Source organism: Crassostrea angulata, chromosome 8 (genome assembly GCF_025612915.1).
Source record: "Crassostrea angulata isolate pt1a10 chromosome 8, ASM2561291v2, whole genome shotgun sequence".
Lineage (NCBI taxonomy): Eukaryota > Metazoa > Mollusca > Bivalvia > Ostreida > Ostreidae > Magallana > Magallana angulata.
The window spans coordinates 13,858,996-13,882,868 of record NC_069118.1 but is presented as its reverse complement, the minus strand read 5'-3'; the positions used below and the strand labels follow the sequence as shown (position 1 = coordinate 13,882,868).

At 35.2% G+C, this 23,873-nt stretch overlaps 1 protein-coding gene and 1 pseudogene across 2 annotated transcripts; one reads left to right on the top strand and one right to left on the bottom strand.

Annotated features, from left to right (window-relative positions):
* Positions 1-33: 33 nt before the first annotated feature.
* Positions 34-3,928, bottom strand: LOC128157873 (uncharacterized). 2 transcript variants are annotated; one of them, XM_052820533.1, is made up of 6 exons: positions 3,661-3,924; positions 3,373-3,447; positions 2,046-2,411; positions 1,745-1,844; positions 1,335-1,455; positions 34-1,099 (listed from the first exon to the last, which is right to left on the bottom strand). In XM_052820533.1, the coding sequence occupies exons 1-6, from the start codon at positions 3,698-3,700 to the stop codon at positions 602-604; spliced, it is 1,200 nt and encodes a 399-aa protein (XP_052676493.1). In that variant the 5' UTR covers positions 3,701-3,924; the 3' UTR covers positions 34-601. The 2 variants fall into 2 exon arrangements, with proteins under 2 accessions (XP_052676493.1, XP_052676495.1); XM_052820535.1 differs by lacking the exon at positions 2,046-2,411 and having other exon boundaries at positions 3,661-3,928.
* A 3,147-nt stretch (positions 3,929-7,075) lies between these two features.
* LOC128157878 (uncharacterized) lies at positions 7,076-15,705 on the top strand (annotated as a pseudogene).
* The last annotated feature ends 8,168 nt before the right edge of the window (positions 15,706-23,873 follow it).

The following is a 23,873-nucleotide window of genomic DNA, read 5'->3' as shown; positions in this document are numbered from 1 at the left end:
TTTGCAGGGGGGGGGGGGGGTCCAAAGCCAATTTTTGGTTATTTTTCCGTGTAAGACTAATAAAACAGAATTTTCTAGGGATTGGGGTTTCAGACCCATAAAACATGTGATGTGTCTTCACTGCGATAAATATGCTAGTTTGAATTAACCCAGAACTTAAAAGAAAATTCTTTTTATTAGGGTATTGCACATTTTTGTTTGAACAGATTTTGAATTATGTAGAATAATTAAATAGTGTAGTATATTGGCTTGTATAACCTTTATTAAAAACAATATCGATATCATTTACATACAACTCTTTACAATATATATACTTTGGTTAAAATGGACGAAGTAATTCTGGGGAAGAAAGATGAAAAAGGATACATGTAAAGTTTATACCAACGAAAACAATATATGTACAATAGACAACTTAAAAATCAGAAGGTTCATGCGAATCGTATGATCAGGCGGGGTAAAACTCAACCAAAAAATCAAATCCTTTGCAAAATATTTTCATGATACACGGAGTTTTGTAAATCAATAAATTGTTCTCCAATCAAAGGAATATAGAAAGTCTGCTTGTTTCGTTGTTGAAAATATTTATAAACAATTATTTTAACTATTCCTTTTTCTGTAGTACAAAGTAAGTATTATCGATGTTAGAATTTCCTTTAAGTTCATCTGATCCTTCATCAGTCTCTACTTTCTCTATTAATTGTTCTTTATTTTCACACATCAAAGAAGGCCTTCCACTTGATATTTCATCTTTTTGAATTTGTTTTGTTCTTGCATCGAAATTGCTAGGAGAATTATCATTCAACAAATTCGGCGCAGCATCACAGGAATTTTCATCAGAATTGACATCAATTTTATTTTCTATATCAGCTAAAGCCAAGGTGTGGTAAAGCGGGTTGACACTACTTTCTTCTTTTTTTATTGACACTTGTTGATTGGTTCCATTATTTGGTTGGAGATGGTGATAAATATTATGGTCGGCGTTTCCTCTGTCTAATGATACTTCATCCCTCTCGTAAAGGTTTTCAAGAAGAATCATTTCTCTCGACACAGTGTTATTCTTTGGTAGAGGTTCCATATTTTCGCGAAAACCTGCACCAAGCTATAGAAAATACACGTTTTAGTATTAAACTTATAGTTAAACCATTTAAAAAACAATAATATGTAATACTTTGAACCGTTAGGATAATCTTTATACACTTGTAATAGAGACTCAATATTCCGTCGAAACTAGCCATAAGCATATTTATAAAACAATAGCATATTCAAGAATAATTGCCTCAAAGATTGGTACTTCTAATTTACTACACGATGTGAATGTGAAACCATACTGGTACCTTGTTCCTGCTGTATTCTTGAATTTCAGAGTACTCTGAAGTTTCACCCGAGAATTTCATATGTAATGGCGTAACCTCACATAAATCCGTTTGGTGATGGTTTTGAATTTGCCTTGACGTTCTAAAAATACAATTTTCATCTCATCTTCAAACCCAAAAATGAAAACACTTGTGTAATCAACAAAATTGATTTTGGAAATAAGGGAAGTAGATGTTAAATAGCATACATACTTATAAACAACCTTTTGAAATTATATAAAATGATACCCCGGTATATTGGAGAGAAAACATATACATGTAGCTTCTCTTGTTATGAAAATCTACGCTTATGTTGTGTAATCATATAATATAGTTGTAAATGCCTTTTTAGTATTTTATAATCCAAGTTTAACAAACAAGTCCTAGAGTACCTTGATCTGCATAAGTAGATTGTGATGATGGATACCGCCGAACCGAATACTGTTCCCACTATGAATGTTAATGTCACTGGTAATAGATATCTTTTTCTATCTGAAATTAAACGTGTCAATTTATACAACTTCAAATGCTTACAGTTTAAACAAAAGAAAACAAAAACATTATAATATATATTTGTTGTCTGAAAGTTTATGAATGTAAACGTTTCTGTTCTCGATCACCTATAATTTTTTTTATGTCGGTTTATATAATAGTGAAGAAAAAAGTCATATGAACACAACAAAGCTAATGAACCTTTATTTTGTAGGATTAATTCCGAAATCGTTGTATAAATGTTGTCTATTGTATTATTACAATTGTCGATCGCCGTTATATAATTTCTTTCATGGTCAATTGTAACTCTAGATCTTTCATCAGTGGTGTTTATGTGTTCCACTTCTGGCAACATTGTTTTTTTCTGATGGGTGCATTTAAAATCACCAGAGCTAATATTTAGTTTCTGTTCTGTTCTGTTATCTTTAGTGCACATACAAGTCAGTAAGAAACATGTTTTCTGGTCTGGCCCAAAACACAACTCCAATTGATTATTATACTGCAATACAAGTTCTATTCTACAATTGGCATTCCTTTCACAATTGTTTTCCGCAGTTATAAAGTCGTCTGCAAAAGAAAAAAAACCAAAAAACCACACAGACCAAAAAAAACAAACAAACAAAAAAACAAAAACCACACACACAATAAAAAAAAAACACAAATAAGAACAGCCCCCCCCCCCCCCCGAAAAAAAGACACCCCCCAGAAAAATAAAAAAAAAACCAAACAACAAAACATAAACCAACAAACTATAACCCTAGAATAAACACAATGTTTTATCAAAGAAGCCTGTCTATTAAACTTTCTTTTGATTCTGATACTTTTATAATAATAACATTTTTTACGTTTCAATGAACCGTTTTATACGTTATCTGCAGAGAATATTGTTTTTGACCAAGATTGACCAATGGGTTTATTGAGTACCATTTTCAACAGTTGTTTAACATTTCTGTAATTGAAAATCGTTTGGTCGTTTTGAAGTACATATAACAAAAATGATATTTACAAGTAAAATCCCCAATATACTACTCTTTCAACTGTCACTTTTTACCACACAGAGAAATTTAATTACATATATATTACTACTGTTTCATTACTATTGTTTCGGCAATCTACATATGAACTTTAAGGTACATCACTACACCTACACTTATACTTTTTTAATGTTTTGTTAAACAGTTTATATCGTTCATTTGTGTTATATATCGTCGTAGCTTAGTGGTTAAAGTATTGGGCTTCTGAACTGCAGATCATGAGTTCGAATCCGCTTTGAGCTTTTGTTCATGTTCACTGAATTAAATTTCTGAAAATGTAATTTTTCATCCAAAATTGCACATTTTTGCCTATTAGACTTAAATACTTCTTATTTATTATGATATCTATCTATCATAATCAAGTAATTTCATGATGATTTGAGAAAATATTTCACGATGTAGTGAGCCACCTTAAATTTATTCATGAATTTAAATTCAACATTTAAAGAAATTCACACCCTCAACGTTTTGCACGTATCGTAAAATATACTCACATTGCATTTTTTTTAACAGCTTGTCAAAGGGATTGTTACATTGGGATCCATCCATATCCCTAAATAACACCACACCTAGAAAAATAGAACACATTATATAAGTATTGAAGTGCATCATAATGATAGCTTTTGAATATTTGTAAATTGACAGTTATATTCTTCCGATAGAAGAGATGAATTTAGGCAAGTTACTTTTATGTGTGGATACGGGAATTAGAACAATGAAAATAATTAAATGAATAGAATACTAAGAATAGAAAAGAATAGAATAAAGTGATTAATACATACCGAAAATGAATAAAAATACAGCAAATATATCAAATGCCATTATATCGCTAGAGCAGGGATCGAAAAGTACACTTTTTACAATCGCTTTCTGTCAAAGTCAAATATTTTCATTTTTTAGCGATATCCTGTTTACACGCTCACAGCATAATACTTGCAGTGTTATTGTAGGTTTGAAGAGGATGTATACAAATTTAATGTCCCTGAGCACGGCTAATCGCACAGTGTCTCGCTTTTTGAACCCATAAAGATGTTCTATTGATAGAAGATACATGTACTTAGACAGGACGGACACGTTGCAATATTAATACACAAGTGACATTGTACATGTTTTCTTGCGAATAGGTTTTACTTTGAGTATTATGAGGTGATAATTTCGGTCAGGGCGTTGTCAAACCAATAAAGCCCGAAGGGCGTAATGATAAATTTGACAACGCTCCGACCGAACGTATCATCTCATATTATTTAAAGAATGATTCCTTATTACTTTTATTTATATTATTTCCAATTTGTACACTTTAAAACAACATTTTAAAACTTTAAAACAACATTTTAAAACTTTAAAACTATTTTTTTCTTATAGCACATGGTATGTATAACTACGCCATGCAGCCAATACCGTTTCTCGGTTCAAGTATGCTATTAGACACACCCATTTTGTATAGCTCATCTTTTACGAAATTTTCGTGCTGTACACTATAGGCTTCAAAATTGATTCGTAATGTTATCACAGACAAAGACAATTGAAAATGTAATTATATAAATTTACATACAAATTAGATCTCAGTGTTATTATTATGTGAACAAAAGCATATTTTTTTAAAATCATTTAAAAAATATAAGTTACAGAAATCTGTATCGCAATCATGTTCAAAAATGAAAATTAATATTAAACATGAAATATCCCTTACACTAACATCTTTGATGATACTTTTGCAATTGTACGGAAGCCTTGGAATGCCACTGGTGTAGTACCAACTTGATGTGACTGTTGATTTGATCTTATGTTTTATTAATTTTTTGTATCTGAATAACAAATTATTAATGTAACCAGGTGTTGAGGGAACAGTATCCCGTCTTTAAGGAATAGTATCTCAATTTGTGGTTTGAAAATTTAGGCTAAAAATAACCAAATATTTCATCTTTTAACAGGAAGTTGACGTCTGATTGGTAAAAAAATACGTACATAAATTATGTGACCCGATTATTATACCATCTCTACACGCAAGTACGCAAATGCATACACATCATTCTCCTATAACACATCAGGCTGTACAGACAATATTGAATGTCGCAAGCGATGCATGATATTTTATTTGCATGGCCTGGTGTGTTAAAGGACTGAAGATATAAAAAAAGAAGAAAAAAAGAATAGAAAACCTAATGAAAGTACTAATAGACTTAGGTATCATTTTGGAGGAGATTGATAATCAAAGTATTGAAGTATTGACGGGGTTTGATTTTATCGATTTTGATTTATCTAAACATCAACGATATGTAATTTCGCATGACAAGTAGTTTCTTATCCGTATTTGAATTACGCGCGGCTATGTTAAGGCTGTCCGAAGCTAAATATATATCGAAAAATGATACTATTTTAATTATCGAAAAATGCTTTAACCGAGTGAGTTTCTTTAAACTTTTATTACATAAGTTAACAGTGGCATCCAACACTATATTTGATGTATTTTTGTGACGTCATATATTTTTCTTAAGCACGTGACGGGTGTATTCTAACACGGTAAATAATCTATAAAAATCGCATCGGCACAAGTGAATAATGACATTAAATCAAAAATATTTTTATGAAAAATCCTTTGATAAGTAATGTATTTTGCACTTCTTGCTGGGGGTTCATATAAATATTTCGTTTATTTGAAATATTGTCAAAACATTTCGCACCGCCATCGAAATTAGGCACATTTTTACCTTTTAGGCTCGATTTACTCAAAATCGGGTCAATCGGTAGGTTTCCCCCAGCAAGATTCACAGTGGTACTTATTTTCTCTCCCGATTTCACGTAAAATATACTAAGATTGTTATTATCTTTCATTTGTGCAAAGCCGTTTTTTATATGCACATACATATCACCATTCATTAGATTACACGTAGCAGGGGGAGTCTCAAAACCATTAGTTTATGAATAGTTATTTACCTATTACGAAGCTTTAAAACTGTTGATTTTTTTATACTCCATATTGGTGATATTGAATTTAGTATCCCTAGTATTTACAACAGTGTCTATGTAAAGGAATGAAGCGGTTTTATTATGCACAATGAATATCACTTATTACGTTACGATATATTCCCTAAGAACGATAGAAAGGAATGCAGATCGTGACGTCAAAGTTAACTATGACGTCATATCTTATGAAGTACAGACAAGTGACTTTCTAAATATCGCTGTGAAATTAATCAGGCAGCCTTAACATAGCCGCGCGCACATTTTTATGAATAAGTATGAATGTTATGACTTTTCCGACCATTTTAAGAAATCCGGGAACACATTATATGAATCATGTTGTGTAATATTTAAAGATTGAATAAATTTCATTAAACTATGTATTAGTATTGGAAATATTTTAGGAAAACCGTATGGATTTAAGCAATATTTAACTCTAGTCTCGTTTAACCTGCAGACGCCCGGTTGTCTCCGTTAATCTTCCACAATCTCTGCTTAATTGTCGGAGATTTACGGAGATAGCCGAGCGTCTGGTTGAACAAGAGTATATTGAACTCTGGCATAGGAACACATACGACTACAGAACTTATCTAAATTGTTCGAACTATTTCAATCTTTCTATATTTAAAGTATAAAGGAATCAGTTTCCTTGAACAACTAATTAATAATTCAAGGTATAGAAGGTCTGTAGTATTAAACAACAATTAAGTTAATAATTGTATTTATGTGTTGAATGCTATAATTTTATTTGCTGATTTATTGTATTTTTCATGTTTATGCTTGATTAGATAAGTTGCATTTCTTTCCCAGGCCTCGTAGAGGTCGTTGGCCATATTATGTCATTTCCCTGCAGTGTTCACTGTCCATGTTTATTTTTAGCCCAAATTCCTAGTCTAAAAACCTCCCAGTGACCTATTATGTAATTGTTAAAAATTCCATGGTGTAATTCTCCCCAAATAGCCAATCAAATTTAGCGATACGGTCACGTGGTTTGATGCGGTCAGTATCTGACCAGTGAGAGTAGGGTCATTCTGTCTTCATCTATGAGAGTGTTAGCACGAGTAATGTTTTGATACAGTAAGTTTTGAAACGCAGTTTCTAGTTTTTTGTTGTATGCGATATCGCATGATTATTTCTGCTGGTTCCGGTTGGGGTACAATATGTAAACAATAACTGAGTATTTTAAATGTGTGCGTGATTGGACATTCTTACATCAGAAGATTAAGAGATTATTGTATGCAGACAGAAACAGACAATCTGGATTTGGACCCTAAAGTGTTTAAAGTATCATTTAGAGGAAAAGGCGGTTTGAGATTAAGCAAGCGTGTCTTCAGGGCGGAGGTTCTGCATTTTGACTCAATTCCTGATGTGGAGTTTTTTACAGATTGGTAAAAATGATATCTGTGAAAGTACAAACAGTGAGAAATTAGCTAGGGATATTATATCTGTTGGACAGTATTTAAGAGATGGTGTTGGAGTAAAGGTAGTGATAATAGGCCAGTTAATTCGCCGAATGCAGTTTGCATCATGCCAAAATTTTAACGTCTTTGTGGTTAAGACTAATGGACATTTGAAACGTTTTGCTGAGCCCCTTGGTGGAATTTATTTCTGGGGACATCGGGGGTTTTAGAAGGACTTTCATTATTTAGGCCCGGATGGTGTCCATCTGCTGTGTACCCCTGCCGAGGACCAGCCCATGAGGAAGTTTCGCCGCAGCATTAGGAATGCGGTGATCCTGCACTCAAAAGTTTTGAGGCCAGTATGATTTTAGATCTTATGTGCTACCACTATAGAATAATGATATTCAACTAGAGACGAGCTCGTTGCAAGCAACGATTAGGTTTTCCGTCGTAGCTGCATCATACTTGTGACGTATTACAAAAAATTTATAGCTGACCATAGTACAATATTAGATGTGTAAACACTGAGAAACAAAGTATTATATTTCTGTGACCGCGTAGATTTTACGGTGATAGAGAATTCGTCTGGATCTGCATCCGTCGTGTGCAGTACGAACGGGGTGAGGGAATGTTGGCGTAAAGTGTATAAGGTATAAGGTTGTGGCGCGCTGTGGGCCGTAAGCTAAAACGAAGGATAGGTTTGCCGTATTCCCGAAGGTCCACCAGTATACAGTTCCAGAGAAATAAACAGGCAATTGATGCAGGATTCCACATTATTGGACGAGACTCAACGATAGCAACATTATTGCCTGACGTCATGACGTCAGGCATATCTAAGGTTTAAAAGTTGCAATCTCCGAAACAGTGCATACAATGGGACAAGCAATATCATGATATTTCACAAAAAAACCGATGCATGTTGAAGATGTCAGCATTTACATTCACAATTGATGAAAATATTATATGGCATGTAATAACAACAGCGAGCAAGAGTTTTCAAGTAAAAGTGTAATCCTGATTTAAAAATAGATCAGCATTCCACCATATATGAACGGTGAAAAGGGGGAGGGGGTCATCGCAACAAGTTGTAACATATTGTCTATTACGGTACAATGTAAGTAATAATTGGTGTTGAATTATCATTATTACAAGAGAGTCATCAGTTTGGATTAAAACAAATAGATACATCTATTATTCAGCTGGAATGTTTACTGGAGAAACTAAATCGCCAAAGCGGGGCGTGACCCGATTTTCGTTCAGTTGAGCGATTTTATTAATTTTGAAAATGGGTCATAACTCGCGTGTCCTAGTAAATGTACATTACTACATTTAACAATTACTTATCAAGTGTGTTTCTTAATTTGATAGATATCTTCCAAAACATCCGATCAAAAGTATAATATACATGTATTTAGCTGTTACAAAACAAATATCAAAAAATTCATTTGACTCCCCCCCCCTCCCCCCCCCCATGGATCTCTGCCAATGGATGAGTTCATTCGTTGCGTGAACAGTAATTGCAGGATTTCGCGCCATAATGTCTCATTCATAGTTTTTGCGCGCCGATTAGTTGACGAGTGCAGAGCACACCATGTGTTTACATCACAGGCGCGTAGCATCGGGGGTTGGAGTGAGGGTGGCTGTGCCCCCTCCACACTTTTTTTGCAGCTTGCACTTTTCCTAATTTCATAGGATAAATGGAAATATCATGGATCCCCCTCCACATTTGTAGGAGCATGCAAAAAATGAAACTGCAAATAAGGAATTCTAATTGAATAGGGTTTTTTTCATGAATTTTAGAACTCACCCTGTTTTAATTGCTTATCAAGATGATTTTGATGAAGCTTTCCACACACATTCAAAAACAATACGTGTTTTTATACCCTTTCATAATTCTTATGGTTGGACCTTTCAGTTGATTTCGCAGCTTAATATAACAAATACAATTTTGAAAAAAAACCCACTATTTACTCTCCAGCTTTCAAGCTTACATGCACTTACATGTATATGATATGTGTACATTCCTAAACAATGAATAAATTAAATAAATGAATTTCCAGTAATACATATGTACATGTTCTAGATTGAAGAAAAGACTGACGTTTCGTCTTAAATTTGCACGTTCTGTTTTTAAATTTATGATCAGCAGCGAATATTAAAATTCATTTCTGATTAGATAGCCCAATTAATACATTGTACATGCATGCTTCCACTGAATAATTTTGTTTAGTCAGGCAAGCTTTTTGGAAAGCTATTACATGTAACAATTTAACAGACAGACATGTTACAAACAATTCGGATATGGCCAGTAGTGGCCTCCGGACTCAAGACTCTGAGAGAGTCGGACGTGGCCGGGGCTGGCCGCCGTATTCCAGACTGCGCATTGACAATTGTACATAACTATTTATAAGAATCTTAACAATGAGTATAAATTGACAGGTAATGATATAAGTAAGCTAAGTGAAAGGTTCACAGATATAAAATAATTAAATAAACTCAATGAGTCTTTGATGTTCAAGAAATGATAATCTGATAATTGCACAATGTTGTTTTAAGAGATTAACAGTCCTTGAGACATGACACTCTGTCTCTTTGAAATCACATATAAAGTCTGAAAAGTGTCAATCACTAAATAAAAAAGTAACTTTGTAAGAAATAAACTGTGAGAAAAAATTAAGAATTTTACAAGTAAAGTCAAAAAAAATTATAATTGAACACTGCATTTTGCACGATGATACTACATGTTTATAAGCAAATACAGATCTTAACACATTGTGTCTAGTTTGATTCGCCGCATTTTATTCACAGAGTGGGACTGTGGTTATGCCCGGTACGAAGGTAAAAAGACCATTGGCAAACGTTTTACACGCATTTTTATCGAACGCAAGCGCCAATGAATCTCTTAGTATATATGCGGAGATTTTGGAAATTTTACAAGGGGTTTTGAAGAATAATTTTGTATTTCGAGGAGGGGGAACATGCGCGGATCAGAAAATTTTTCCGGGGTGGGGGTTGAAAAGTCAGACGGTTATTTGAGTTTGCCAAGGGATGTCCGAGGCATATTTGGTAAGTTTATAATGTACACGTAATTGAAAGAAATTTCGCTGGGGGGGGGGGGGGGGGGGTCTGGAACCCTTCCCCTTCTAGATCCGCGCACGGAGAAGACCGATGCCGGTAATTTTATTATAATTTTAACCATTTTTAATTATTCATGTTCATAATTATCAGAAAACAAATATTACCTTTCAAATCAGTTAAAACTTAAGATACGAATCATTAAGTCTCGGTGAGTATTGCGTCCGCGTACGAAAATAATGGCAATTTTCAAGAAATTCGGATGGACGATCTGTGTCCTAGGTCGTCAATCCGATTCTTTTTCTGACTAAAAGCTACAGACCTGCAGTTAGAGATTGTCAAACTCTTATTGATTATGTCAATTTGTTTGTCTCAGAGAATCATTTTTTAAATCAATAAAGTTTTACCTTAAAAAAAAGAAAGAAATCGGGCACAATTTTCAATGTTACCATTTTACAATTTTATGGTCTCATAAAATTTCAAGAAACAACTCTTCATTGCTTTATCCGAAATATTGCATGAAAAAAATTTACACCGCGTTCTTTAAATTACAAAAGGATATTCAAAATGAACTTGGATAAACCGCTTACAAACAGGCATAAAGAGAGACTGAGAACCAATTTCTTCTCTCTTTTTTTTACATTAAAAGAAATTAAAAAATAAATCAAAATATATTTTTTCTATGTATGCGTTAATTAAAATGTAGATCAGCAAGGAGTTCTTTGTCGTGCAAGCTCCTACTTACATATATAATGTAACAGATTGTTACACGGGTCTACAACGATGACAAATATCGAAAAGGCAATATTGTGGGTGAAGGATGAATGTGTAGTTTGTTTTTGAAGTTTATTTTTGATACATGTTATTATATTTATCTGGATCGGTTATGTTTGTTAGTTTGTTTTGTTTATTAAAGAGGTAAGTAAAGAAATGAGTAATTTCCAAGCACGTAGCATTGTTTTTGAAAGTGGGGGGGGGGGGGGGGCAACTCATCCAACAAATCTTGACAAGAAAAAAAAGAAAAATTTTCAAAATTTCAATCATAATTTCATGATTTTCTTACCATTTTATTTACATGCTACAAAAATGTGTGTGTGTGGGGGGGGGGGGGGGGGGGGCAACTCCATGATAATTCATTTTTTTATGTAAATTTTAAAAAAATATTTGCTGCGAGAAAAAGTGGGGAGAGGACATCTTTATGTCATATAACATGTGAAACTGATTTCATTCCACCCACAAGCTTGAAATAATGAAATAATGAAATAATTTTAATGAAAACAATATAAATAGACGTCATAAATCCCATATCAAACGACATATAACCACTTAATTCTGCGCGTCATATGAATGAATTTATAAACAGCGGCAAATTCTAAAATGTATTTTTAAAGGTAATGTTAGCTGCAAGTCTGTAGACCTTGTATGAAAAATTTCGGATGGTAGTCAATTTTTCCGGGATACAGACCGAGCGGTACATATATGCAGTTAAGGTAACTAAGAATGATTCCAATAAAATACTTTGTTGAGTAATGCAAGCTTTTAAGAAAGCAATACTTATATTTGTTTAAAATATAACACCCAAATACTTCGTCTTACATTCGCTTTTTGTAGAACAAGCAGAACCAGTATCAGTCTGACCGGCCTCACCATATACATTGTTGGAATTTAATTGTCCTAGCATTGCATTGCTCTTCATGTACACAATTTCTTTTAAAAATTAAACACTTAAAGTGTTCATCTATATGGCTACACATAACGTACACACGTGATTCAAAATAACCAACACGGAAAACGGTAAAGAATTAAGTCCTTGAGTCTACATTTTATAGAACTTGTAAAAATAAACACATTGCGGGTCTGAATGTTTGTTGATATATCAATCTATCAATATACAGTTTGTTATTTTTTTTCGATTGCTAAGGCTACAGCGTATTTCATGAACATTGAACAACATCTTTTCCATGCCACTTTTTTCCATGGAAGATAGCGAATGTATAAAGCATTTATAAAATTTATTTAATTACTTCTTCAGAATTGTGTATGGAATAAATAATTTATAAGTTGCTGCTGAAGGTTGTTTGGTATTTTCGTTTGTAGATGTTTTGCAAGTAAAAAACCTGAAACGCGGGGCAAGTCATAATTAATATCCCTAATAACCGTAACTTCAAACGAGCGGCTTTGGATTCAAATATTATCGTATACGAATATTAAGTTCACTTTTTAAAATCATCTCCACGATGATAATTATATTAAATCCATCGCAAATCAGTATATTTTTTTTTTTGCTTTAAAAGAATTGTTCTATCGAGAGCAATCCCGCATTTGTTTAAATTGCCAGCGTACATTTGTCATGTCAGTAATACACATTGTGCTTTATAAGACGGCCGTGTGTACGTATTGTAGAAAAGTTGAGTTTAATTACCATGCATTGGAACCATTTTATTAACACATCTCCCAGTACTGAAACAATTCATAATGTCTCCGCTACAGTAAAACAGTGGGGCGTTAAACATGCGTGCGCCCAGCTCTACAAGCAAATGCACTGTCGTCTAGGCGACGGCCTGAATACAGCTAGCGACTCTCCTATCGATCGGTTACCTGAGTCTCGTAATGCATCTAAATATAGACAGGGGCATAGTTATGAAACAAACAACAAAAATAAGGTCAAAGAGGTTCATCTATATGAAATGAAAATGTACATATGAATAAAAACATTTAGGAATTTTATGTGGAATTATTTTTGCGCACTACATGTATCAGTTAGTGCATTACAAGAAGCCCTTTCATAACCTCATAAACGTGCGCACCCCCACAAAAATGGACCAAACTGACAACAATTGTTTCTTCAAATACTGACTATAAATTACAAAAACATTAAATTGAATACCATAGAAGGATTCAAAACTAATTTCTTTACAACTTTGCTTCAATAATGCATTAGAATTTTTTATTCCTTTTTAAGTTATTGACAAGAAACTTTGGACGCCTCTAACTCCCTAATTATAAGGGCCAGCCCTTTTTTCGGCATACCGAATGAAAGGTCTGAGTAAGACCAAGAACTTTTAAAATACATATTATAACAAATTTTTATCAGGTAGAAAACTAACACGGAAAATACGCGAACTTTTTTGATTTTTTTTCTTACCTTTATTTCAACATCTATACCACCCCTTTTATTTGCATTTAAATAATAAATAAAATATATCTTGCACAAATTCAATGTATTAGCTTCCAAACCAGCACATCTTTGAGACTCTGCCAGTCATCGTTAAAGCTAAACCCCCTGGACAAAAGAAGTCGTTAAATTTTACTAAAAGGGGAATAACTCAAAACCGGATAGGGATTTTCCTCAACTAAAATATGCAACGACAACATCACGCGGCATGTTATCAGTCCTGAAAATTTCAAAACAATCGGTGAACAAACGAGCGAGATATTAAGGATCAAAGTTGGCGTCTAGAAGAAAAAAAAAATAATAAGAAATTTGAAAATTTTTCAGAATAATAGTAAGGTTTTCCGCTGAGAGCGGAAAACCTTAATAATATGTGAATATATATATCCATATTTACCGGTATATATATTTACATTTTATTTGTTTTAATTAAGACAGTGTATGGGCAGTTTATGTCTTAACTCCCTGAAATTTAAATGCGTGATTTTGTCATGTTGATGGGTATCAGTTCAAGTTCTACCTTTCATTTTAATTAAGCGTTTTGGCTGGAACTAATAAATTTTGTGTTTGTTGAGTTTGCATACTAAAGAATGATGAAGAAATATTGGGTCTGTGTTACCCAGATGGTCAGTGGGACATGTTCCTTACAATTATGAATTTAATGTTAACATGTTATTAAAAATCATGTTGAGACTATTTAGTTACATGACTGTTTGGATCTACATGTACTAATAATGATGAAGGAACATTGGGTCTGTGTTACCCAGATGGTCAGTGGGACATGTTCCTTACAATTATGAATTTAATGTTAATAATGTTATGTAATTAAAGTCATGTTTGGACTATTAAGTTACATGAATGTTTTAATCTACATGTACTAATAATGATGAAGGAACATCGGGTCTGTGTTACCCATATGGTCAGTGGGACATGTTCCTTACAATTATGAATTTAATGTTAATAATGTTATGTAATTAAAGTCATGTTGGGACTATTCTGTTACATGAAAGTTTGAATCTACATGTACTAATAATGATGAAGGAACATTGGGTCTGTGTTACCCATATGGTCAGTGGGACATGTTCCTTACAATTATGAATTTAATGTTAATAATGTTATGTAATTAAAGTCATGTTGGGACTATTAAGTTACATGAATGTTTGAATCTACATGTACTAATAATGATGAAGGAACATCGGGTCTGTGTTACCCATATGGTCAGTGGGACATGTTCCTATTATTATGAATTTAGTATTAATAATGTTATGTTATTAAAGTCATGTTGGGACTATTTAGTTACATGAATGTTTGGATCTACATGTACTAATAATGATGAAGGAACATTGGGTCTGTGTTACCCATATGGTCAGTGGGACATGTTCCTTACAATTATGAATTTAATGCTAATAATGTTATGTAATTAAAGTCATGTTGGGACTATTAAGTTACATGAATGTTTGAATCTACATGTACTAATAATGATGAAGGAACATCGGGTCTGTGTTACCCATATGGTCAGTTGGACATGTTCCTTACAATCATGAATTTAATGTTAATAATGTTATGTAAGTAAAGTCATGTTGGGACTATTTAGTTACATGAATGTTTGAATCTACATGTACAAATAATGATGAAGGAACATCGGGTCTGTGTTACCCATATGGTCAGTGGGACATGTTCCTATTATTATGAATTTAGTATTAATAATGTTCTGTTATTAAAGTCATGTTGGGACTATTTAGTTACATGAATGTTTGAATCTACATGTACTAATAATGATGAAGGAACATTGGGTCTGTGTTATCCATATGGTCAGTGGGACATGTTCCTTACAATTATGAATTTAATGTTAATAATGTTATGTAATTAAAGTCATGTTGGGACTATTTAGTTACATGAATGTTTGAATCTACATGTACTTATAATGATGAAGGAACATTGGGTCTGTATTACCAATATGTTCAGTGGGACATGTTCCTATTATTATGAATTTTATGTTAACATGTACATGTATATCAAAATCTGTGTTGGTATTCGCTTAACTGATCAGGTCAAAATACCAAGTACATGGTTGAAATCATCTGTAAATGCAAAAGTTATTATGAAAAAATGATTATGGGTTAGGCTAATCATATATGTGAAAGGATAGGATTCATACTTATTATTCTTATTATATATTTAGCCATTATGCCACCCAAATAGAGAGCCAGGAGAGATGATGTGGCAACGGGAGGAGTACCACCACCAACACCACCAACTGAAGTACATAAGGGGAAAAAAAGGCAAAAAAGAACCCGACAACAGTCGGAGACTGACACTGTCAAAGTGCTACCAAATATTGATTAATTATTGAATTCACCAAGCTAACCCAGCACTATACATTATATTGCTTGAAAGACACAGAGCCTGGCAACATTCAGGAATTATGAAATAGAACTTAACAATAAATAGTATGAGAAATATTTATTATTCCGCTATAACAAACAATTGGTGGATGTTGGCCGCATAATGATTTTTTGTGGGGTAACTGGGGAGCCGACCAGTGTGCCAGTTTAACTACCCATGTAGGGACACACTGAGGGCCCGAGTATGAAACATCAGTGCCCGAACCTGAACGATCCCCAGCGTTCTAAGGAGGGTAGTGAGACCTGCCCTTCTCACCCTGTCTCCTGCAGTGCTACCTGGTTTAGAACTTTGCATGACAAAGGCTACTTTATCAACCAATTATTACATGCACCAGCCTGTAGCATCCCCTCACTGGAGTGAGGTAGATGTGGCCCCACCTATACCCAGTGTAGGCCCCACTATACAAAAAATCCCAATTTTACATTGTAACCACATGGCACAGTTAACTGTAATAACTTTGCCTTTTATAAACCATATTGAATGATTTAATTTATATACTATCCCCTAGCTTTGAAAGCAAGTGGGGGGAGACACCCAGGTTTTGGAGCAGAAAGTGTCAACACATACCACTGCGGACTCCCCAGTCCCCATCCCCCCTAAAAATGTGATGCGACAAGAAAAAGTTACATGTACAAGTCCAAAATATGAAAGTCTATTGAAAAAAGATAAACTGTTGAACACAAGTCCAGATGACACCGAGCTGCTTGTCATCCTGTCTGGCTGTTTTTTCTGGTTTTCTAGCAGATTTTCAGTCTGCATCCGACTTTGTTATTCAATGACCTGTCAAAATAAAGAAAAGAAAAACGAGAAAGAAACCAAAAGCACAAATATATGTTAATAAATATCTAAGTATAAAGTAATTAATAAAAATGGGGGCTGGGTGGGTGGGTGCTAAAATTCGATGAAAACTGTGGGGTTTTTGCAGGGGCTTCCGGATAAGCCAATGGTTAGCTCGTACAGAGTTTTTTCGGAATATACAGAGTGTCTCAAAATTAATACAGACTATTTGATATAAAAACAAATAATCCTGATTAATTATTGAATTCACCAAGCTAACCCAGCACTATACATTATATTGCTTGAAAGACACAGAGCCTGGCAACATTCAGGAATTATGAAATAGAACTTAACAATAAATAGTATGAGAAATATTTATTACTCCGCTATAACAAACAATTGGTGGATGTTGGCCGCATAATGATTTTTTGTGGGGTAACTGGGGAACCGACCAGTGTGCCAGTTTAACTACCCATGTAGGGACACACTGAGGGCCCGAGTATGAAACATCAGTGCCCGAACCTGAACGATCCCCAGCGTTCTAAGGAGGGTAGTGAGACCTGCCCTTCTCACCCTGTCTTCTGCAGTGCTACCTGGTTTTGAACTTTGCATGACAAAGGCTACTTTATCAACCAATTATTACATGCACCAGCCTGTAGCATCCCCTCACTGGAGTGAGGTGGATGTGGCCCCACCTATACCCAGTGTAGGCCCCACTATACAAAAAATCCCAATTTTACATTGTAACCACATGGCACAGTTAACTGTAATAACTTTGCCTTTTATAAACCATATTGAATGATTTAATTTATATACTATCCCCTAGCTTTGAAAGCAAGTGGGGGGAGACACCCAGGTTTTGGAGCAGAAAGTGTCAACACATACCACTGCGGACTCCCCAGTCCCGCCACAGACATTGGGACAATGTCCCCCACAAAACCCTTGATAACATTAATATTATATATGTAAAACTAATACATATACATGTAATAATTTGTGTAGATGCTGGTAAAATAAAAGAAGCAAAATTTGTTGGAGACTGGTTAATATTTATATTTGCCTTAGGTTGTACATGAAATTGAAAAAGCAGGAAACAATGGACAATACCAAGTATGGCAGCACATTATGCTTTGAAGTTAACTAAAAAATTTTGGGCCAAAGCATTGGTCCTATCATGGGCGCAAGACAAGCATCAGAACTTTCTGAATACTAACATAAGAACTGTACATATGTGAATGCATGGGATTGTGAACAGTTGCTTTTTAGTTAATCACTGGATACTGGTTCCCTTGTCCATCAATGAAATATTGTAGAGCGCATTGAATATTGTTGAGATATATGTTGTTACCAGTGTTCGACAGGTGTGTACCATCTGAGCGAAACAACTCAAGCTCGGTTGCCTTGATGTTGTGGTCATGGCCGATGTAACAACCCCCCACCTCATCTGCCATGAAATTTTTCATGCACTTGTTAATTCTGACCCGCTTTTTATTGATTTTGTTTCCCATACCCAAAGGGGCAAAATGCCAATATCTTCTAGGTAGGATGGCAGACCAGATGAGGGTTGTTTTTGGCCATAAAGCATGCAATCTATACAATGAACATTGTGCATTTTCAGAAAAAACTTTAGAGGTCATTTGATCTTTGGTTAGGTCATTTGAACCGAGGTGAATGATGAAGAAATCTGGTGGAGTCTGGTATTTTGACATTGATGTTACCGTCTTGTCGAAATCCTCCCATTGTAGTCCACGAATACCTTTCCACTGAATGGTTACAGGTGGTTGCAGGTTAAGGGTTTCCCCCCCCCCCGGTCTATCCGCTGCTGCAATTTCAGCCCAATAGGGGATTGAGGACCCCACAATCCAGGCTGACAAATCTAAAAAGGCTTTGTTAAAATTAGCGTCGAGTCCTACTGGTGTATGTGTTGAGTGTGTGTATGTAGTGTTGTCAAAAATACAGTGGTGCTAGATAAATTGGGAAAGTAACTGGAAAACCTAATGCGAGTTATGTGGGCGGATGTAAATAAGAAAGGAATTAGATCTCCATCTCCCCAGTTCTTGAATTTTTTCATTAGAAAAACCCTGATTTGCCAATTCAGTAGCCATGCCTATGCAAAAAATTGTGAGACTTGTAGTGACCTTTGATCTGTAAAAAAGAAAGTGACTTGTCCAAAACTGCCTGAAATTGGGAACGTGTAACTGGTGAGCCATCAATGTGAACAAATAAGGTGGGTTTTCTCGGTGGTCTAGCTTGGAGGAATGGAATGATTGTTGATGATGGACAGAAATGAGTTTGAGGTAGCTGTTGAATTTGCACAACCGAGCTCCTGCCTGTTTGGTCGGTCTTTGATGAGCTGATAGTAATGAAAAACTGACCCAACTGATTTTGAGAAATGTGATTTGCTTGAAAGGCCAGAACTTCACTTACTCGTAATAAGCCAAAAAAGGTAACAGTGTATGTTGCCGCAAAAAGTAATGACTCATAGGGTGAGCGGCATACTGACTTGAGGGAATGGATAATTTTTGTAAATAATTGGATTGAAATGGGGAGTCGAATGTCCTTGTTGACACCAACTGACCGCCGGACACCCTCAAGAGACTTGGTAACTATGAAATGCCTAGTGGTATCTAAAGCACCCAAAATTTTGTGATGGTAGGACATTGCACTTATATATAGACATATAGTTCTGTATGATAAATTGTTGATGGATAAATAAGCAATGAAATGTATGAGTTGGTTTGTAGGTACAGGCCAGATTTGGGCCAAGTCATACTGGGCCCTAAACTGATGGAACTTTGCTAAAGCGGTGTTGTAAGACTGGTGGGTATTTGGGGCCAAAGATCTGTACAGAAGTCTTGATGCTTCCTGCTCCAAATGTTCCAAATGTGAGGTGGTAGAGGTGTGGGCCAATGGTCCGCCTCCGGTGCAAGACTTCGGAATCTGGCCCACTGTGAACCAGATAAGGCATCTGCAATGCAATTTGCTTTTGTGTGTATATAGGTTGCTTTGATTTGAATATTGTGTCTTAGTAACAGAAGAACAAGTTTTCTAACAACATACATGACCTTATCGGACTTGGAAGTTAGTGTATTGAGCACCTGGACTACTGCAGTGTTGTCAATGTGAAAAAGGATTCTAGTGTTTTGTAGACTCTGATGCCATATAGTAATTGTTACTAGGACTGGAAAAATTTCGAGAAGAGTCATATCCCTGGTAAGACCGTGTAAAAACCAAGAGTGAGGCCATGTTCCATGTGCTCACCTACCACCGAAATAGATACCAAAACCCCCATTCTTACCACCTGCACTGTCTGTGAAGAGCTGTATGGGTTGACTATCCAAAAATTGGGTTCTTATAACAGAAACACCATTATAAGATTGAAGGAAAATTTGCCAAATGCGCAAGTCTTGCTTGATATTGTTGTTAAGCCTGATTCTGTGATGGGGTTTTGAAATTCCAATAGTTGCATTTATGAGGCGTCTGCAGAAGGCCCGCCCAGGAGCTACCACCTTACAAGCAAAATTGAGTAATCCAATGAGTGACTGGAGTTCTTGAAGAGTAACTTTTTTTGCTGATAGAAAGGAATTGATAACTGACTTTAACTTGTCTAATTTGTCTGAGGGCAGAGACATGGTCATGTCATTGGTGTCAAAAGTAATGCCAAGAAAAATAAGATTTGTAGTTGGTTCTACAGTTTTTTCTAAAGCAATAGGAACCCCCAGTTCGTGGCAGAGTGACTTGAACTTGTCAAGTGTGTGTTGACAGAACACATCTTGTCTGGGTCCGCAGAAGAGAAAATCATCTAGGTAATGTAAAATATGGTTGTTGCCTGTGTGTTGTTGAGTGAGCCAATGCAAAAAATGAGCAAATTTTTCCCACAGTGCACAACTGATCGACGAACCAAATGGGACCATTTTGTCAAAATAAAAATAACCTTCTAACTGAAAACCCAACAAGTCGAAATCACCTGGAGCGATAGGTAAGAGTCTAAATGCGGACTTAATATCTGACTTGGCCATAAGAGAGCCCTCCCCTAACTTTGAAATAATGTCTGCTGCTTCATCGATACTAGAATATTTGACAGAGCATGCAGTGGGGTCAATGAAAGAATTTATGGAATCCTCGTTAGGATATGACAAATGATGTATGAGGCGCATATCCCCATCTTTCTTTGGTACTAGCCCAAGGGGCGAAACTGGAAGATTTACAAAAGGGGGTTGTGGAAAGGGACCAGCTACTCTATTGAGTTGTAGCTCTTTGTTGATTTTTTCAAGTGCTATGGGCAAATGTTTATACAAACTTGGTAAATTTTTACTTATTCGAGCTTTCCTACGACCCAGATATTGAAGCCTGAAACCAAAACAGAAACCATTGAGCAAGAATTTTGCATGATCATAACCCTGTAAGTGTTTTTGTAGTGCCTGAATTTTTATGGGAGTGTGTCCTAATGTATACAAATGTTTATTTTCGTGCACAAGTAACTCTGGGGTGTTTTCCTCCGCAATGGCTGCAAGCATGGTTGAAGCGGCATCTAGGGAAGAAAGTGCAGAATTTACCCCTATTGTAAGTATTGCAAGTTTGTTTAAACTCAGCTTGTTTTGGGATTGGAGAAGACCCATGTGTTATAGGTTTGTTGTATTGTTGAAATTGAGAATCGGAACCTTGCTGTGACATGAAATTGGTAGATTGATTTGTGACATACAGAAGCCAGAATTCATTATGTATATCACCCCAAGACATAGCTGGGTTGGACACCTTGCGCAGACGGAATTGTTCATCATATTTGTACCAATGATGTGAGCGACTGGCAGCTATTCTGATATCGCGCAGATATTTAAGCATTTGTTGCGCTAAATAAAGCAGGGTTGTGTTCAAACATAATGCTCATATATATCATGAAAGCGGATGTCCACTTTTCAATACTCAACTGTGAGTTTTGTTTACGTTTAACTATACAGAGGCGGCCATTTTTAAACTGTACTTCGCCTTGAGAGTCAAAATCTTCCAATTCGGTGGCCGACTTTAGCAACAGAGACATATCAATAAATTCCCCCTCCCAGATTTTTAATTTTAACTTTATTGGTACATGAGATGCAATGCCGTCTGAGGCAGATGTCTGTTGATATGGCAAGCCTACTAACTGTTGAACAAATTCGCAGTCACCCGAGTTGTTGTTGACTTCGGGCTGAACCACTGGGGGGAACTGGTCCTGAGCCCGTGCCTGGGGTGGTGGTAAAACCTCCACTGGGGCCTGTGGCGGGTCTGCAGCGGGGCCTGTACCTGTTCTGGAATGGCGGGGAACTTTTCTCCCTGGCGCTCGGGCTGGAGTCCCTGTGGGTGCTTTACGCTTTGCTGGCACTGCTTTACGTTTTGGGGGCATAGCGGACGGTGAATGCTTTCCAACACTTGCTGGGAGTTGATGGCAAATAATGAAATATAAACTTGTGTATACTTCTGTGAAAAGGCAACACGTGCTCCTTGCTAAAATTCGATGAAAACTGTGGGGTTTTTGCAGGGGCTTCCGGATAAGCCAATGGTTAGCTCGTACAGAGTTTTTTCGGAATATACAGAGTGTCTCAAAATTAATACAGACTATTTGATATAAAAACAAATAATCCTGATTATTTTTGGATACTCTGCGGAAACTTAAGGTTGCTTTAAGTTTCCAACAGGTTTCAGCATGGAAACTTTAAGTTTCATTAAGTTTGCGGAAACTTAAGGTTGCTTTAAGTTTCCAACAGGTTTCAGCACGGAAACTTTAAGTTTCATTAAGTTTCCGCAGTGCTGAAACTTAGGCTGTTCACGAATCCAAGTAGTTTCCGCAACGGAAACTTACTGATACTTGAAACTTCTGCATAGTTTCAATCTCTATATACCTATGGGATACATATTGTTTTCAAATGGTTTCTGCGACGGAAACACGCTGAAACTTGAAGTTTCTGCATAGTTTCAACCTCCATATACGATTGGGATACATATTGTTTACAAAGGGTTTTCGCGACTTAAACTTACTGAAACTTTTAATTTTTTTGCTTTCACAAAAGCTCATCAAGGTTTCTACTCTATGTAAAAACAACACAATTTGAAACATTTCCAAATGTATTTTGTTCTCAAATTGTTCCAATAATAAATTAAATACAGCCAAGATACAATAATGGAGAAACATCCATATGGCAATTCCCTTATCAGAGATTTTTATTTAAAAAATGATAAATAGCACAAGAAAAAAACCTCCCATAAAAATCTTTACATTTGTACTTGTTTTCTTCTCGATTAAATGCCTATCAAATCTCCCTTTAAAAATGCAAAAAAGATCTTACTTTTTTAAAAATATGAATGCAATTTACAAAATAACTGCATGTACATGAATAAAAAAAACCCCAAAACACTGTTACATAAACATGATACACTTGTCTCAATTTGTTTGGAACTACAATGGATGTGTACACCATAAAAATTGTTGAAAAGGCTAGAGTGTCCATCTTTAAAAAAAAATAACAAAAAACACCCAAACAAAACATGCACTACAAGATAGTAATTGACTATAGAGGTATGATCCAGATTTGATTTGAATATGTATGTCCATAATTCATAAATGTCAAAATGACCAACTTTCGAGTTGGGATAAACCTTTTCTTTGTTAGTTATATAATCTAATGTTTTACATTAGAACAGGATTTGACAAAATTTATTTGATAATCCATAAAGTCCAGAGTGAACATGAATTTCCACCCATGATGTACCAACTGATCAGATTTGAATGTCATAAGCCTATCAGTATTTAAAAGATGACCCAGAGGGAGATATTAAAAGCTAACAATGGAACGGTCTGTCAAATCATGTGCAAAAGTATGATTTACACATTTAATTAATTATGAAACACACTTCATTCCTGATGAATATTGTTCTTTACACACGGTTAACCTTCCTACATTTCACTACTTTACCTACATTAATATTTTTAAATCCAAGTAAAATGTACATTGTTTATATATGTGAAGTATTACTACATGTACATGTACTTGCTTTTTGTAGAATGAATATATAAAATACAAACTGTCACACAGTCATTCACCTTACAATTCTCATCAATACCAGTATTTTACTTATGATATAAAAGCTAATTCCAATATAAGTTACATAACACAGATTAAATGGAAACAATTTTCCATGTGTTACGGCAGTATGTCCTACGGTGATAGAA